An 18,779-nucleotide genomic window follows, 5' to 3' on the forward strand; every position below is an offset into this window, starting at 1 on the left:
CGGAAAGTCCTAGATCCGCTGAGTAGAATGCTGTGAAGTCAGCACTTATCTGCAAAAAATATATTTTAAAATTTAATGCAAAGCTTTAATGCAAAAATTAAATTGCGATTGAATTGTTTGTTGAAATTATCTGTTCTAAAATAGTTTCTTTCCTACCGCTCCTGGATTGTGTCTACAACTAAATAATGCCCTATGCTCTCTATCTTAGTTCTTCCCCGCACTTATTCGATGCAAAAGTGGAAAACTAGCAGACCGGGCTCTTCGTTTCTCACAGCACTTGTAAAATTACAATTTTTAATTTGAATCTTTTTTTTAAATCTGTTCACTTGTTCGTGCTCATACCTTTAATTGCAATTTTGAATATCAAAAGTCAATTTGAATAGACTTTTGTTAATCGAGTTCCAGAAAATTCAAAGGCGTAGGATCAAAAGTCAAAGGCTTAAATTTTCAGAATAAAATCTTAAAGAACTGAAAAAGAGCCACGGTGCGAGCAACTGATTTTTTTTGTTGCAAATTCATAGATTTCTTCCTTCCGCTAATTCATGCTCGTATTGCTGAATCAGTCTTGAAACAAACCATTTTTGCATCATTTAGTTATTAATAAATGTCTGAAATATTCCTGGAGATGACGATTTTAGCTTGGTTTGTAAGGCGCAGTTTCGCATACATGTTCAAAACAAGCACTTGACACAATTGTTTTTGTCAAGATTGATTAAGCTTCCTAACTATAAAGAAGATTTTTAAAGGCGTAGCCACACCAGCTGATTGTTTCTAACTTAGGTGAAAGAGACCGGAGGACAGAAGAAAATCACCGGAGCTCAAATATTTTTAAATTTTTTTTCATTTTTTTGCGAAGTTATGACGGTTGAAAATTGTCAATTTGGCTAATGTGGGATAATTAATGCGCGATCTAGTTCGTCCTATTAATGCGTAAGCGGCACGGCCCAGTATCATCCGGAGTAGAAATCATTATAAATTGAACTGAAGCCAGCCATTTGAACCTATTAACAGACACTGCGGGGGAAGGGGATTCTCGAAATTATTACTTTTTAAATGGAGCTGTTAACTTTTAAGGATTTGCCAAGATTAGAGCATTCTTGCTTCGAGTTTGAACCGATTTTTGAAGAGGGAAAGTTTTACGGTCTCTAATTTGATAATGGCGACGAAAGAAAAATTAAACGATTTTTTTGATACTTTTATTGACAATTCACTGTGACAATACGTTACATGATATCGTTGCAATATAACGCTGTTCTAATTTAAGCGGCTGATCAAACCGAAGCGGCGAGATTTGCACGATTTTACGATGCGGCTACAGATACGATTATTTAATCAACACAAGCATGTCCCATACTTTCATTATTGACCGATCCACGCCCTCGCATTTGTTCGTATCTTGATCTGATTCAAGCATTATCATTCGTATTCCTGCTTTGCGCCATACAAGCACATGTAGTTATTTCATCTTCAAAAAACGTGAGTTTCTAGTTGCCACCTTGGTTTTTGTTTTGGGATTGGTAGGCAAGACACAATTGATCAAGGCTAAGCGGGTAGACTTCGAATCTAAGTGATCTTAATTGATCAAATCTAAGCGACCCTTACATTCAATCATGCTTTCAATAGTTTTGAACCTTGAGATATGCAATGGACTTGCAACGGTGTCAATAAACGAAGTGAAGAGGTGTCTAAGTGAAGAGATGATGATGATGATGATTTGTGATTTCTAGTATGGAATGGATTATTTTTCAGGAAGTTTTACACGCTCAAATATGTTTATTGTAGTCAAACTTTTGTTTTCTCGGTAGTTTTCCTATGTATTTCTTTGCTGAATGGATGGTAATTTACGCGCACCAAAACAGGGGCAAAAAAAAAACGTTTCAAAAATAGGTTTTAATTGTTTAGATCTCCGAGCGGAATAAAAAAAGGATTACTCCAGTCTTCTCAAATTAGGTTTAATTAAAAAAGAGTTATAAGATTATTTGTTTTTTTTTGGAAGTTTTCAAAAAACCAAAATTTTTCAATATCCGTGTACGTTGACATTTCCAAGTTTCGTTTGCCTTTATTCTTGTACTTTTATTCCGACTTCGAAAATTAATTTTCGGGTGTTATTTTTTCATCCAAAGTAAGTAACACAATTCATTTGCAGCGGCAATTCAAAATTAAATTTTCGGGTGTAATTTTTTCATCCAAAATAAGTAACACAATTAATTTGCTGCGAGAATTCGATCGAATCATTTTTTTTTTCACTTCTCCACAGAGGCGATACAAATGTTTTTTTTTAATTATTTTCTCTATTCATTGGACTATTTTTATAAGTGAAAAATGAATTCATGTATTTAAACTGAAGAATTCTCCCAGACGAATAAAAGAATTCATTTGATCCAATTCAGTCAGATTGGGCTAATTTTCAATAGCGGATTTAGGGGGGGGTGTGGTACTTGTAAGCTAATCATGCAAATTTCTTTTCATTGCCCAATTTACGGCATTTAACTCCGCCCGTTTTGCTTTTCTTAAGTGATAGGAACTAAACTAGTTCATCTTCAAAAAAACGTGAGTTTCTAGTTGCCACCTTAGTTTTTGTTTTGGGATTGGTAGGCAAGACACAATTGATCAAGGCTAAGTGGGTAGACTTCGAATCTAAGTGATTCTAATTGGTCAAAACTAAGCGACCCTTACATTCAATCGGGCGTTCATTAATTTTGAAGCTTGATATGCAATGGACTTTCAACGGTGTCAGCAAACGAAGTGAAGAGGTGTCTAAGTGAAGAGATGATGATGATGGTTTGTAGTATGGAATAGATTTTTTTTCACGAAGTTTTGCATGCTCAAATATGTTTATTGTAGTCAAACATTTGTTTTCTCTGTAGTTTTCCTATGTAATTCTTTGCTGAATGGATGGTAATTTACGCGCACCAAAACCAGGGCAAAAAAAACGTTGCAAAAATAAATTTTAATTGTTAAGATTTCCGAGCGGAATAAAAAAAATTAATCCAGTCTACTCAAACTGGGTTTAATTAAAAAAAGTGTCCGTCATAAGTTCTTGAAAATTAAAGAGATAAAAGATTATTTGTTTCTTTGGAAGTTTTCAAAAAACCAAAATTTTTCATGATCCGTGTTCGTGTACATTCTTGCCTTTATTCTTGTGCTTTTATTCCGACTTCGAAAATTTTTTTTTGATTGTTGTTTTTTCATCCAAATTAAGTAACACAATTAATTTGCTGTGAGAATTCGATCAAAAAATATTTTTCACTTCTCCACAGAGCCGATACAAATGTTTTTTAAATGATTTTCTCTATTCATTGGACTATTTTTAGAAGTGAAAATGAATCCATGCATTTAAACTTATGAATTCTCCCAGACGATTAAAAGTTTTCATTTGATCCAATTCAATCCAATTGGGTTTATTTTCAGTAGCGGATTTGGGTGGGGTGGGGGGGGAGGAGGGTGACAGGTGGACGGCCCTTCTCAGGGATTCGAACTTCGAACCCCTGCCGAGCCTAAGGGTACCCCTTTGTACTATTTTGAGATATCCCTTTTCGGCTTACTGACACTAAAATTTTTCTAAAAGGAGCCTCCGGCGCCAATATTACCTAATTTTGAGGGGGAAGCGCGCCCCGGCATTTTCCAAAAAGTGCCTAAAAACGCCTTTTTCTGGTCTGCTTGTTTTCGAAAATCCGTACCCCCTCGAGAAAACCGTTGATACTCGTCTGTTGATTTAATCATAAAATTATCAGTCTTCAAAGATTCTTGAAAATGATAGGTTTTTAAGAAGACGGGAAAAGTCTTAAAATTTGTTCAGGCTCAAATTTACTTTTTCGCGGTTTGGCTTTTGATTAGAGGTAGAGAGTTACGTAGATCCAGACATTTTTATGATTGTGTAGTTTCTCTTTTCCTTCATTTCGACTTCTGATTCTTTTTTCAGGTTCATTTTTCAAATTACGCTTTCTGCTAATGAACATGTAAATTGGGCAAAAATTGCTCATCAGTATGGTTTAAGAAAGAATATTGTACTGGTAGACGAGGTGCACTGAAAAGAGTGTTCAAGAGAGAAAGATTTAATTTACAAGCTGACCGAGAATTTTGTGCCCCTTAGGTGTTTACCAAGAGTACTATTTCTTAAAAAAGACATGACCGTTTAATTCATGGTAAACACCTTGTCAAGTGTTTATCAAGAGTACTATTTCTTAAAAAAGACATGACCGTTTGATTCATGGTAAACACCTTGTCAAGTGTTTATCAAGAGTACTATTTCTTAAAAAAGAGATGACCGTTTGATTGCTGAGGGATGGCCTTAAAAATTAAGTGTCTGTTTCAATTCAATTTTTGAACAGATGAACTTTCTATTTGCATAACCACAGCACGCAATAAGTGGCTGTGAATTATGCGAATTGTTTGAGAGTCAGCTATAGTTACCTCTCCATTCCGAATTGACCAATCAGATTTTGTTTGTTCTGCTCCTGAGCTTCTTTTCCTCTTGATATTTGACAGACTTTGAAATGTCATCAGAAAATATTCCTCAAATGATCATCAAGCGTTTAATTTTCAGGCAACTCGATTTGAGTTGATACTTATGGATTGTTACGTTTATAAAAATAGTTTTTACGTTCAATGTGTCGCTAGTATTCTTGAAATAATTTTGGTGTTGCTGTTTGTGTAGTCACGTGGACAAAGCTTCCTGGAAATGCTCGTTAGTAGTTACAAATGCTCGGCGTGAAAACATCCAATTAGCGAATTAATCAGAAATAATTCAATTAACTTAATCTAAGACATTTTGTTTTCATTAACAGAAAAATTAAAAACTGAAATAGTTTTTTTTAATATAATTTGTAACGCAGAAGTTTGGATGTATCTTGATAATTAGGCTATTGGATGTTTTAACTTTGCACGATGTGAATTGTACGCGATGGTTCAAGATATGTGTGAAGATTTTAATTATAGATGCAGAATATATGATGTTAAAAAATAATTTTAGGAAAAACATATTTTGAGCAATCGCGATTAAACCACTACTGATATGAGAGTTTGCATATCTCCAGTTTTTCATCATTGCTTTCAACTTCATGCTCTATCTTAGTTTTAAGCTCCTCCCGCAATCATAGGCGGCTACTGTGAAAAAATGGAACATTCTTAAATTTTTTCAAAGCTTTAAAATCAGTAGCGGATTTAACCCCCTGACCGCCCAAAGGGTCCCTAATTTGGCACTAGCTTACCTTATCTGGATATCTTTTTTCGGTCGAAGGTCTTAAATTTTTCCTGAAAGCGACTTTGCTGTCAATAAAGACGGGGTTTTTGAAGGGTGGATTTTTTGGTCAAAACCTTCCAAAAACTACCCAAAAACGATATTTGTTGCTGTTTTTAAAATTCATAAATCGCCTTCTTTTATAAAAAGTTTGAGTGCAAGCGCGAGCAGAAAAAACGCAATTTTAAGGCATATCACGGTCCTAAAACTTCAGATTTGCCATTTTTTGCTGCAGCATAGAAAATTTTATAAATTTTTAGGTCTTGTTAGGGGTGTGGGAGATCTCTAAAGCAATTTGGTTAATAATTTAAAATGGTTTTGGAATACTGCCTTCTCGGAAAGTCCTAGATCCGCTGAGTAGAATGATGTGAAGTCAGCACGTATCTGCAAAAAATATATTTTAAAATTTAATGCAAAGCTTTTTTAAAATTAAATTGCGATTGAATTGTTTGTTGAAATTATCTGTTCTAAGATAGTTTCTTTCCTACCTCTCCTGGATTGTGTCTACAACTAAATAATGCACTATGCTCTCTATCGTAGTTCTTCCCCGTTCTTATTCGATGCAAATGTGGAAAACTAGCAGACCGGACTCTTAGTTTCTCACAGCACTTGTAAAATTACAATTTTTAATTTAAATCTTTTTTTTTAAATTAAATTGCGGTTGAATTGTTTGTTGAAATTATCTGTTCTAAAATAGTTTCTTTCCTACAGCTCCTGGATTGTGTCTACAACTAAATAATGCACATTGCTCTCTATCTTAGTTCTTCCCCGCACTTATTCGATGCAAATGTGGAAAACTAGCAGACCGGACTCTTAGTTTCTCACAGCACTTGTAAAATTACAATTTTTAATTTGAATCTTTTTTTAAATCTGTTCACTTGTTCGTGCTCATACCTTTAATTGAAATTTTGAATATCAAAAGTCAATTTGAATAGACTTTCGTTAATCGAGTTCCAGAAAAATCAAAGGCGTAGGATCAAAAGTCAAAGGCTTAAATTTTCAGAAAAAAATCTTAAAGAACCGAAAAAGAGCCACGGTGCGAGCAACTGATTTTTTTTTGTAGCAATTTCATAGTTTTCTTCCTTCCGCTAATTCATGCTCGTATTGCTGAATCAGTCTTGAAACAAAACATTTTTGTATCATTTAGTGATTAATAAAAGTCTGAAATATTCCTTGGGATGACGATTTTAGCTTGGTTTGTAAGGCGCAGTTTCACATGTTCAAAACAAGCACTTGACACAATTGTTTTTGTCAAGATTGATGAAGCTTCCTAACTATAAAGAAGATTTTTAAAGGCGTAGCCACACCAGCTGATTGTTTCTAACTTAGGTGAAAGAGACCGGAGGACAGAAGAAAATCACCGGAGCTCAAATATTTTTAAATTTTGTTTTTCATTTTTTCGCGAAGTTATGACGGTTGAAAATTGTCAATTTGGCTAATGTGGGATAAATAATGCGCGATCTAGTTCGTGCTATTAATGCGTAAGCGGCACGGCCCAATATCATCCGGAGTAGAAAGCATTATAAATTGAACTGAAGCCAGCCATTTGAACCTATTAACAGACACTGTGGGGGAAGGGGATTCTCGAAATTATTACTTTTTAAATGGAGCTTTTAACTTTTAAGGATTTGCCAAGATTAGAGCATTCTTGCTTCGAGTTTGAACCGATTTTTGAAGAGGGAAAGTTTTACGGTCTCTAATTTGATAATGGCGACGAAAGAAAAATTAAACGATTTTTTTGATACTTTTATTGACAATTCACTGTTACAATACGTTACATGATATCGTTGCAATATAACGCTGTTCTAATTTAAGCGGCTGATCAAACCGAAGCGACGAGATTTGCACGATTTTACGATGCGGCTACAGATACGATTATTTAATCAACACAAGCATGTCCCATACTTTCATTATTGACCGATCCACGCCCTTGCATTTGTTCGTATCTTGATCTGATTCAAGCATTATCTTTCGTATTCCTGCTTTGCGCCATACAAGCACATGTAGTTATTTCATCTTCAAAAAACGTGAGTTTCTAGTTGCCACCTTGGTTTTTGTTTTGGGATTGGTAGGCAAGACACAATTGATCAAGGCTAAGCGGGTAGACTTCGAATCTAAGTGATCTTAATTGATCAAATCTAAGCGACCCTTACATTCAATCATGCTTTCAATAGTTTTGAATCTTGAGATATGCAATGGACTTGCAACGATGTCAATAAACGAAGTGAAGAGGTGTCTAAGTGAAGAGATGATGATGATGATGATTTGTGATTTCTAGTATGGAATGGATTATTTTTCAGGAAGTTTTACACGCTCAAATATGTTTATTGTAGTCAAACTTTTGTTTTCTCGGTAGTTTTCCTATGTATTTCTTTGCTGAATGGATGGTAATTTACGCGCACCAAAACAGGGGCAAAAAAAACGTTTCAAAAATAGGTTTTAATTGTTTAGATCTCCGAGCGGAATAAAAAAAGGATTACTCCAGTCTTCTCAAATTAGGTTTAATTAAAAAAGAGTTATAAGATTATTTGTTTTTTTTTGGAAGTTTTCAAAAAACCAAAATTTTTCAATATCCGTGTACGTTGACATTTCCAAGTTTCGTTTGCCTTTATTCTTGTACTTTTATTCCGACTTCGAAAATTAATTTTCGGGTGTTATTTTTTCATCCAAAGTAAGTAACACAATTCATTTGCAGCGGCAATTCAAAATTAAATTTTCGGGTGTAATTTTTTCATCCAAAATAAGTAACACAATTAATTTGCTGCGAGAATTCGATCGAATCGTTTTTTTTTTCACTTCTCCACAGAGGCGATACAAATGTTTTTTTTTAAAATTATTTTCTCTATTCATTGGACTATTTTTATAAGTGAAAAATGAATTCATGTATTTAAACTGAAGAATTCTCCCAGACGAATAAAAGAATTCATTTGATCCAATTCAGTCAGATTGGGCTAATTTTCAATAGCGGATTTAGGGGGGGTGTGGTACTTGTAAGCTAATCATGCAAATTTCTTTTCATTGCCCAATTTACGGCATTTCACTCCGCCCGTTTTGCTTTTCTTAAGTGATAGGAACTAAACTAGTTCATCTTCAAAAAAACGTGAGTTTCTAGTTGCCACCTTAGTTTTTGTTTTGGGATTGGTAGGCAAGACACAATTGATCAAGGCTAAGTGGGTAGACTTCGAATCTAAGTGATTCTAATTGGTCAAAACTAAGCGACCCTTACATTCAATCGGGCGTTCATTAATTTTGAAGCTTGATATGCAATGGACTTCCAACGGTGTCAGCAAACGGAGTGAAGAGGTGTCTAAGTGAAGAGATGATGATGATGGTTTGTAGTATGGAATAGATTTTTTTTCACGAAGTTTTGCATGCTCAAATATGTTTATTGTAGTCAAACATTTGTTTTCTCTGTAGTTTTCCTATGTAATTCTTTGCTGAATGGATGGTAATTTACGCGCACCAAAACCAGGGCAAAAAAAAACGTTGCAAAAATAAATTTTAATTGTTTAGATTTCCGAGCGGAATAAAAAAAGGATTACTCCAGTCTTCTCAAATTAGGTTTAATTAAAAAAGAGTTATAAGATTATTTGTTTTTTTTGGAAGTTTTCAAAAAACCAAAAAAAAACTAAAAAAAATTAATCCAGTCTACTCAAACTGGGTTTAATTAAAAAAAGTGTCCGTCATAAGTTCTTGAAAATTAAGGAGATAAAAGATTATTTGTTTCTTTGGAAGTTTTCAAAAAACCAAAATTTTTTATGATCCGTGTTCGTGTACATTCTTGCCTTTATTCTTGTGCTTTTATTCCGACTTCGAAATTTTTTTTTGATTGTTGTTTTTTCATCCAAATTAAGTAACACAATTAATTTGCTGTGAGAATTCGATCGAATAAATATTTTTCACTTCTCCACAGAGCCGATACAAATGTTTTTTAAATGATTTTCTCTATTCATTGGACTATTTTTAGAAGTGAAAATGAATCCATGCATTTAAACTTATGAATTCTCCCAGACGATTAAAAGTTTTCATTTGATCCAATTCAATCCAATTGGGTTTATTTTCAGTAGCGGATTTGGGTGGAGTGGGGGGGGGGTGAGAGGTGGACGGCCCTTCTCAGGGATTCGAACTTCGAACCCCTGCCGAGCCTAAGGGTACCCCTTTGTACTATTTTGAGATATCCCTTTTCGGCTTACTGACACTAAAATTTTTCTAAAAGGAGCCTCCGGCGCCAATATTACCTAATTTTGAGGGGGAAGCGCGCCCCGGCATTTTCCAAAAAGTGCCTAAAAACGCCTTTTTCTGGTCTGCTTGTTTTCGAAAATCCGTACCCCCTCGAGAAAACCGTTGATACTCGTCTGTTGATTTAATCATAAAATTATCAGTCTTCAAAGATTCTTGAAAATGATAGGTTTTTAAGAAGACGGGAAAAGTCTTAAAATTTGTTCAGGCTCAAATTTACTTTTTCGCGGTTTGGCTTTTGATTAGAGGTAGAGAGTTACGTAGATCCAGACATTTTTATGATTGTGTAGTTTCTCTTTTCCTTCATTTCGACTTCTGATTCTTTTTTCAGGTTCATTTTTCAAATTACGCTTTCTGCTAATGAACATGTAAATTGGGCAAAAATTGCTCATCAGTATGGTTTAAGAAAGAATATTGTACTGGTAGAGGAGGTGCACTGAAAAGAGTGTTCAAGAGAGAAAGATTTAATTTACAGAAGCTGACCGAGAATTTTGTGCCCCTTAGGTGTTTACCAAGAGTACTATTTCTTAAAAAAGACATGACCGTTTGATTCATGGTAAACACCTTGTCAAGTGTTTATCAAGAGTACTATTTCTTAAAAAAGACATGACCGTTTGATTCATGGTAAACACCTTGTCAAGTGTTTATCAAGAGTACTATTTCTTAAAAAAGAGTGACCGTTTGATTGCTGAGGGATGGCCTTAAAAATTAAGTGTCTGTTTCAATTCAATTTTTGAACAGATGAACTTTCTATTTGCATAACCACAGCACGCAATAAGTGGCTGTGAATTATGCGAATTGTTTGAGAGTCAGCTATAGTTACCTCTCCATTCCGAATTGACCAATCAGATTTTGTTTGTTCTGCTCCTGAGCTTCTTTTCCTCTTGTACCATTATTCTCTCAGACCGTCTCCTATACTATACTTTTTAATTTTATTCAATAGAACTATTCACTAAAATAACATATAAGCCTGTCACAATTTTCTACCTTGCACTTTCTATGTGTTGATTTAACCGTGATTTACTTGCAATTAAAATTATGCATCAAAATACTCTGATCATGTGTCAGTAGCTAAATGACTGTGACTTATTTGATATGGGATTATGGGTATTCTGATACCTTATTTATTCATAAAGAATGCCGTATTCATTAATACTAAAAAGAATTATCAGTCCCATTTGGGGTCTTTTTACTAAAAATTATAATTTCAACATCTTGAAATGAAACTGTTTTAATTCAATTTGATCGGCTAGAATTAGCAAATCAAGTTTCAGCACCATCTCAAAGTGTTTTTTCACAATTTTAAGTCGGCCTTTAAGTAAAACAAATATAATGTTTGACAAACGTGAATGACTTTTACTTTCGAAAGTGGATTTTAATTTTCATATTTTCCAGCGAAATAAAAAAAATCGCATTGATCTATTTTCTCTTATTCAGTTAGTTTTATGAAAAAGTGTCTATCGTGAAAGATTGTCAAAATTCGAAGAGCTCTTGTTCATTGACACTTTTCCAACTGTCTGTTGGCTCTGTTAAAAAAATATATGCAATGAAATAAATCGAGCTACAAGCAGAAGGAAACCGTGTAATAGTTAAAGAAATAGTAGTGTCTAATGAGAAATATGTAATGGGAAAAGCTTCAATCTATTTTATTTCAAATTGAGTCTTTGGAACTTGTCCGTTTAATTTCTGAGTAGAATTTTTGAAGGGGTTGTTTCCTCTTCTTTCATCTTCTAAGTGTCTTTGCATCTTATTTTTGGTATACGCTCTTTTTTCAACGACAAAACAACCATGCCATAGCTGGAAGGGGGCTTGATATAGAATATGCCAAGAACTTCTCAAATTAACAAAACGGCGATAAAGAGAATTTAGTGTTAGTGTAAAAGAATGAGGCGTGAAACAGATAAGAAACCTGAGTAACCTCCAATATTGTTGTGAACACATCTTTACTTCATATTTTTCATCCTAAAAATATTCATATGAACAGTAGCTGGAGGTAAAATTCGGAGGACGGTGAAGTCAAACGATGCCCAATTCTGACATTATTGTCGTTGTCCTGTCGATATCGGTCGTAGACACTTGAAAACGGACTTGAAGGTCCAATGGTGTCCTCGTGGGAGTAAATTTGTGGTTGTGCTTTTTAGAGACCAGTCTTAAGTTTCATATTGTAATTTACAGTTTTAAGTTTAATATTGTAAAACAAGTTGTTATTGTTATCAGGACATGGGATCGAACAGACGGAAGAAAGACACAGCAGCTGGAGTGGTGTCTGGATCAGGACATCACCACGCTCAGCCTCCGGTCACTCAGCAGACGACAGGGGCGACCACTAGTAGACAACAGAGGGCGATTAATTTCAAACAGAAACTGATCCGGGTATTGAAGAAGATGAAACAACAGCAGGAAGAAGGTACATTCACGTAATATGTTCAACTACCTTGTCATAACTACTTTTTAACAACTTTAGTTAGCGTTCAAATAGTGAAAGCTAAAGAAGTCGACTATATAGGCAGGGCAAATTAAACTGCAAGAAAGGGCTGAAAATTATTCAGAGACTCATTTTAAAACAAGAATCAACAACATGATTTTTTTTTGTTTGTGAGTTCAAATGTGGGCGAATCTGAATTTTGTTTTGACCCCTTGAAATTAGATGCTAATTACTTTTGATGATACAGCGTCTTTGATTCATTTTTATTGCATGGATCGAAAACCAGAGAAGGTGTCAGAACAGACGCAGTGAAGGAAGTCTTCTAGTAGTCATACGGTATGACATGTTGCCAAAAAATGTAGTTTATAATATTATATATTTCGTTGCAGAAGGCGAGGAGGACGGGTGCGATGACTTGGACGACGACATCCTGCCGGAGGAGTTGGACGACTTGGATGAGTTCGACAGCAACTCAGATTTAGACAGCACCCACCTTGCACTAGGATTGGGAGATGCACTTGGAGATACTAACTCATTGGATTCACACACTGCCGACCTCCTGCTTCCCACAGATATCAGGTGCGTTCACTTTGCGCTAAACTCCAAGGTTTTGACCCATATATGGAGGAGCGATGGAGAAGTGGCTAAGGTCTCCGCCTCTTAATCGGAGGGTCGGTGGATTGCGGCCCACCATCGTCCGTGTTAAAAAAAAAGACAGCTCAAAAACGTGAATAGCTGAAAAGCTCGTCTGTTGGTCCCAACCCGTGTAGATGAACCCTTTTAATTTTAATCATTGAAAATCGTAAAATTTTCTATATTTGATTTAAAATTTATTTTACTCTTTTTTTCGATGCTTATCTTGGATGTATTCTTTCCATTGCTGTTTTTGAGCTTCCATTGAACTGGATTGATCTGTTATGCTTGAGAGATAGAGATAACAAGAGAAAAAAATGGAAAATTACAATTGTATGGTTATCGTGATGTCGTGATCTAGTCTATCACTGCACTTTCCACATGGTTTCTAGCGGTGAAATCGAAGTAGAAGGAGATTTCCAGTTTCCAGTGATAGTGTCCTAGTCGTAGTGTCTCTATATCACACTCAAGAAGGCGTTTTGCATGTGTTTTAATACTAGGTTAGGGGCCAATTTTCTGGCGTGCGTAGCTTCAAATGAAGTTACATACCCGGATTTAGCCGGTAGTTATAGGTTAGTGAGAAAATTGAGAAAAAATTCTGTGAAAAATTGTGATTGCTCAATTATATTATAGTTATGCTCCAGCCTATGCTGGTAGTTTAAAGATTAAGTCCAGTTACTCGGACCATTTTAGTTAAGAAGCCAAGTAATTTTGTGGCGTGAAAGTTTTCGATCCCGCTAGCATAATCATGCTTAAAGATATTCTCCCAGTTGTCGCTATAGAAATGTTCAATGTCAAGTTTTAACTTATATTTGAGGGACTGTCTAATTTTCCAATTGAATTTTTGTAGTTGAAAGTATGATGGTTGGCCCAGTGTTCTCCAAGTAGCTCGGCTCAGTAGCAACCCGAAGGAAACTGGATGGGAAGCGTTTCATTATGTTTTCAGATCGGAAGATTTTTTAATTTGCATAAATTTGTTTTGTCATTCATTTGAAAGCACACTAGTTGTTCTTAGTTTGATGTTTTACTCGCAGTGGTCGCGAGTTTAGTTATTCCCGGTGTGATTCCGGGCGCCTAAATAGGATCTGTGTAGTTGAGGATTGCTTTATTTTTTTGTAGTTTCCTTTTTTGTCTTATTACAGTGTGCATATAAGTTGGGTTTGAGAAGTAACCTGATAACAAGTTTGGAGTTAGGAGTGCACGTAGCCTGGTGCCTTGTTAATGGTATGTTTCTATTTCTCAGCCAGTTAATGGGGCTGTGCCATTTTGGATTCCTTGCTTCCGTTAAATTACTAATGATGGGCCTTGGCTTCATTGGGTTGTTTTGTCTGCGCATGTCGGCATAAGAGACATATAGAGGTTAAATAAGACTGGGGATAACAGCTTGTTTCATTGTTCGACTATTAGTGTTCTCTGACATAGTTTGGCCTTTCTCAAGCCAGCTTTGGTATAGAATGAGATGCAGTTAAGGCATTTATTGTCAATATTTCTTGTTAAAGTCGTGTTCGTGTCCTTGAAAATAGCTTGAAAGTAAAATCAGGTAGTAGTAATTGATGCTCAACAAGATTTGCGAAGCAAAGTCAAGACAGATTATTTCAACATTGATCAATATTAATAAATGCAACGGAAGTTTAGAACCACCCCATCCTCTTTGAACCTCTGTTTTTTAAAAAAGCGGGTATGTCGTTTTTCTGAAATATATATTTTTGGAAAGTTAGGGCCCTTAATCAAGAAAAGGCCGACGGAACAAATACGGCAAATTTTTGAAAATCGAGCGTTCTTCCCATTTGACAAAACATTAGATCCTGCTCTTGCTAAGAAGAGCTCACTTAGGTTTTGTGCTGATTCTTTATTTCAAGGAAAATATAATTTTAAATTGTCATTCCCTCCAATTTATTGATTTTTGGGCTCTTTTTCCTTCGAACGATGTCTGGTTGTTATCAAAATGGGCTAGCCGACTAATTAGATCATCACAAACATATTTAGTCTGCATACTTAACCTTGTAAAACCCCTCGTTACACCGTAAAATTGATGTCTATCGAAGGTGTATATGTGAGGGGAGGGAGGAAAAAGAGCCCATTTTTGAATTGAAATGGTCGATAATGATTTGCCTCCATGTTTTTGTTACTTTTTTAGGCCGGAGATCAAGCCCTTTTTCAACAGTCACGTGCAGTTGAATGAGGACGACAATGATAATCGAGGGGACATTACAGGGACAGGAGACGGGCAGGGTGGGGGAGGAGGAAGTGTAGCTAGTCAGTATCAGATGATGCAGGGGGTAGAATATACCAGAGATAGAGACAGGGAACAGCAGAGTTGTGGCTTACCAGGGGGAGCAGACACAGGTACAACGTGCAAGCGCTTTTTTGTCATTTCTATCATTATCTTTTTCCTGTAAATTTTATCTTGTGAAATTTTGTCCCACAAATGTCTGATTCAGAGTCGATGAACGTCGTGAAGACTCTTATATAGGTCTTGGTCATTTTTTGTTTTGTTTTTATTTCAGGAAAAAGTATTAAAATGCTCTAACAACTACAGAACTGCATTCATTTGTTTCAATGCATTTATGGATACACTTGAGTATGTGTGGTTGTTTAACAGTATTGAACGCAGTGAAGACTCCTTTATAGGTGCTGCTGATTTTTTTTTCAGGAGAAGTCTTAAAAGTCTCTAATAACTACAGATGTGCATTCATACATATTGATGCATTTATGAATGCACTTAGGTATATATGCACTTTTTGAGTTCAATTGATATTCATCTGCTAAAAGTGACGTACATAGCACTCTCCAAATAAAAACATGGAATTGGTGCGAAAAAACGAACAATTTCTAGTTTCGAAAGTGGAATTTAATTTTCAGATTTCCAGCGGAATGAAAACTACCTGTCGATCCAGTTTTCTCAAGTTGGGTTAATGTTCTCAAAAAAGCGCCAATTACATATCGTTTAAGTAATTCAAAGAGCTTAAAGGGCAGCTCTTTTTTTCTGTGAATTTTGAAAGTTGTTATTTTTTAACAAAGGCAGTGTTTTTTTCTTTAATTGGGTTCATTACTCTTTTCTAATCTTCGACTATGTTCATGTTTTTGTTTACTTGTTCAATTTGTATTTCTTTTAGTAATTTGTATTTCTTGACTTCGAATAATTTCCTTTTTTTAGTTTCAGCTTGAAAAATGTTTCGGCATGAATGATTTCGCCGTATATTTTATCAGCTTACCAACCTTTTGGGTCGTTCCGGGGAACAATAACTTGTATGTTTTACTCCGGATAGCACAAAACGTTATAAATCTCAGAATGGAATTTATAGTTCAAAGTTTTTCATGACAACCATTTTTTTCGCTCAAACTTTTTTTTTGAAGTTTCATTAAACGCCTTCGAATGTGTTTCTGGACGTGTTTTCCGCAAATAGAACATCATTTCAGGTAACATTTTGAAGTTTTTTAAGTTGTGGTGTTTTGAAGTTTTTCCCCTATTTTTTGGGATTTAGTGGCTTTTCTTTCCTTTCCTGTCTGCTAGCTTGCAATGCAATTTTTGTGGTATCGCAAGTGATGCGAAGCTCCGCTTCGCCTCTGTGTAAATCAGTTGAACTGTGAAGGTTTCCTTGCAAATTGCCATTTTTCTATTGCAAGTTAAGCGGCAAACACTGATTCACGCGCACAATACCTCGGTGGTGCCGAAAAATATTTTGAGTACTGTTTCTACTCATCTCAAATCATTGACAATTAATTAAACTCAAATGAGTGGAAGTGCAAAACCAAAATCGGTCATTTAAATTGATACCGCTTGCTAAGTAAACCAAAGTTCCCCGAGCGCAACGTCGTAAAAATTTCTAAACAAAGATATAACACAGCATTATGTTGAATTTTCTTCTCGGTTTTGCTCCGAAACAAAACGGTATTCACGCAAAACCGTCAACGATTCACCAAAACAACTCCAAATTCCCAAATATGATCAATATTTGAGACTGTTGAAAACATTTTCACTTTAGGCTTTGTTGTACTTCCCCATTGTGAAGTTCACGCTCTGATTGGTTAATTGTTTTGAGTCTGCCAAAAAGCCGGTCTACTAAAAACACTAGACCCTTCTTTGCAGTAACGATGGTTACGCCATGAATTTGGTCCCTAATCTCTCTAATATTGTAAGCAATTACTGAGTGGGCGCACTGAGCAAAATGGTCCAACAGCAGAACAATAATGAAGTTGCAATTGACAGTGTTTTCTACCTCGCTATTAATTTTTTTGACGTGAATACTAGCTCAGTAAAATCATTCATATGTAATCCCACTGCAGCTGAGACATGGTTTTTGGTTACTGCAGTGTGGCCCATTTTGATTTTTTTGGAGTGCGGTAAAAAAGAAAACGATCTTTATTTCTTACACAAAAAGTAGACAGAAACTATATTAACCAATCAGAATATGTCCGGTTTTGGGTTCTTTGCTTCTGTCAAATTACTGATGATTGCCCTAAATTTCTTTGGGTTGTTTTGTCTGCGTATGAAGGCATTTTAGACATAAATACGTTAAATAGTACGAGGAATAACACATTGTTTCAGTTTAGATTTAGTGTCTCTGAATTCTATATGTATGACCTCTACTTTTTGGTGTCTACTTGATGTAATTCTTGGTGGAATCCCTCATAGGCGAAAAAAAATCAGCCAATCAGATTTCAGTATCAAAGATTTGGAAAAAAAGCTTGAAAATCTCAAAGAAAGTAAACATTTCCAGGTACTTGATATTAGTATTGGCCGAATATAAAAACGGCAGAAACGCGCAAAAATTTTTAAATGTCATTGATCGCCGGCGAATTGAAACAAATTTTTTATGAGTCCTTGGCCCATGAGAAAAGCTCCCTAATTTTTTCTAAGTTGAAGAAGATAGTTCTTTTTGCACAACTACAGTGCGAAAATTGTGGCGGAAAAAGGTGTCTGAGTTGTTTGAATTTCATTTAGTTTTGAATTATTTTCGTATTTACCTGTTTGCCCTGACAGCTGTTAAGACGAAAACGGTTTTAGTGGGATTTAAGACGACGCTACTTACTATAACGGATCAGTTGAGCAATCCCACCCCAATTCTCGCGTGGGGGGAGATAGCTCATTAGGTACTTGAGACCTGTGTATAACCACTTGAAATTAGTTTCAATGATATAAAATTAAAAACCAGATTCTTCAACGATAAAGGAACGCCGATATGTACAATATCAAAGCTCAAAAATTACATTCAGAGTGAAAAAAAATCTATAAAACTGAGACTCAGTTTTTTCTGCCCTGAATGGAAAAAAAGCTAGGACCAATTTAACATCCTCCCGCCACCCCCAAATCTGTTTAGGGGGAGGATGTTAACTTGGCTCTAGTTAGAATTTTCAGCCAATCAGAATAGAGCATTTTACATACAGCGCTAAGTAGGTTTAAATTAAAATGAACGCTGGGGTTGAGGATCTTTACTTGGTCCAAAAGCTATGCGGAGAACAGTTTTTGATATTCAGATACAAGGTTAGAGCTAGAGCACCAACCCTGAGGCAATTTTCGTCTTAATTGCATGTCTTGTCATATTTACCAAGCACCAGGTCTCTGTCCTGCTAAAAATTACTTTTCTTGATATGAATTGCATCAAAACGTGTCAGTGTGAACATGTGAACAATTTTTGAACAGCTTTATTTTGTAATTTTACGAGGGGGTGGAAAACTGGAAAAGAGCCAGAAATGAGGCATTTTCAAGCTCAGGCATTTTACTCTTAACGAATTTAATGCTGGATTCGCATAAGGCTCAAAAATTCCTTTTCAATATTTCGATCTCCATAGTAAATTAATATTTGGGTCTTATGCAGGGGCGGATCTAGGATTTTCTTGAGGGGGGGGCGGATTTTCAAAAAAATTACGAAAATTTTGACCACCTTTTTTTTGGTCGATCAGATTGATTTTCAGAGCTCTCCGAAAGCAGTAAAAAGACCCTGTTTTGGCCAAATTTTCTGCGCCGCAGGCAATTTTTTGAAAAAACAGGTCAAAAAAGCCGTTTTTGGGCACTTTTTGGAAAAATTTGACAAAAAAAACGCGTTTTTTTTGGCCCGCGCTCCCCCTCAAAATTAGTATATATTGGCGCCCAAGGCGCCTTTAGAAAAATTTTAGGGTCGGTCGGCCATAAATGGATTTCTTAAAAAGTACCAAAGGGGGGACCCTTTGGGTTGGCAGGGGTTCGAATTCCTGAGGAGGGGGGCGGTCGCCCCTCCCCCCTAAATCCGCCCCTGGTCTTAT

General features: G+C 35.7%; 1 protein-coding gene across 3 annotated transcripts in view; it reads left to right on the forward strand.

The window, feature by feature from the left end:
* The window catches only part of LOC134851125 (phosphofurin acidic cluster sorting protein 1-like), an 82,674-nt gene that overhangs the window by 18,156 nt on the left and 45,739 nt on the right, over positions 1-18,779 (forward strand). For 2 of the 3 annotated variants that reach the window (XM_063867065.1, XM_063867066.1), the window contains exons 7-10: positions 4,658-4,687; positions 11,696-11,885; positions 12,293-12,482; positions 14,674-14,882. In XM_063867065.1, coding sequence (XP_063723135.1) covers positions 4,658-4,687; positions 11,696-11,885; positions 12,293-12,482; positions 14,674-14,882 — 619 coding nt within the window. The remainder of the gene's footprint in view (positions 1-4,657; positions 4,688-11,695; positions 11,886-12,292; positions 12,483-14,673; positions 14,883-18,779) is intronic. The other variant, XM_063867067.1, reaches the window with a different exon arrangement.

The sequence above is a fragment of the Symsagittifera roscoffensis genome, chromosome 7 (genome assembly GCF_963678635.1).
Source record: "Symsagittifera roscoffensis chromosome 7, txSymRosc1.1, whole genome shotgun sequence".
Classification (NCBI taxonomy): Eukaryota; Metazoa; Xenacoelomorpha; order Acoela; family Convolutidae; genus Symsagittifera; species Symsagittifera roscoffensis.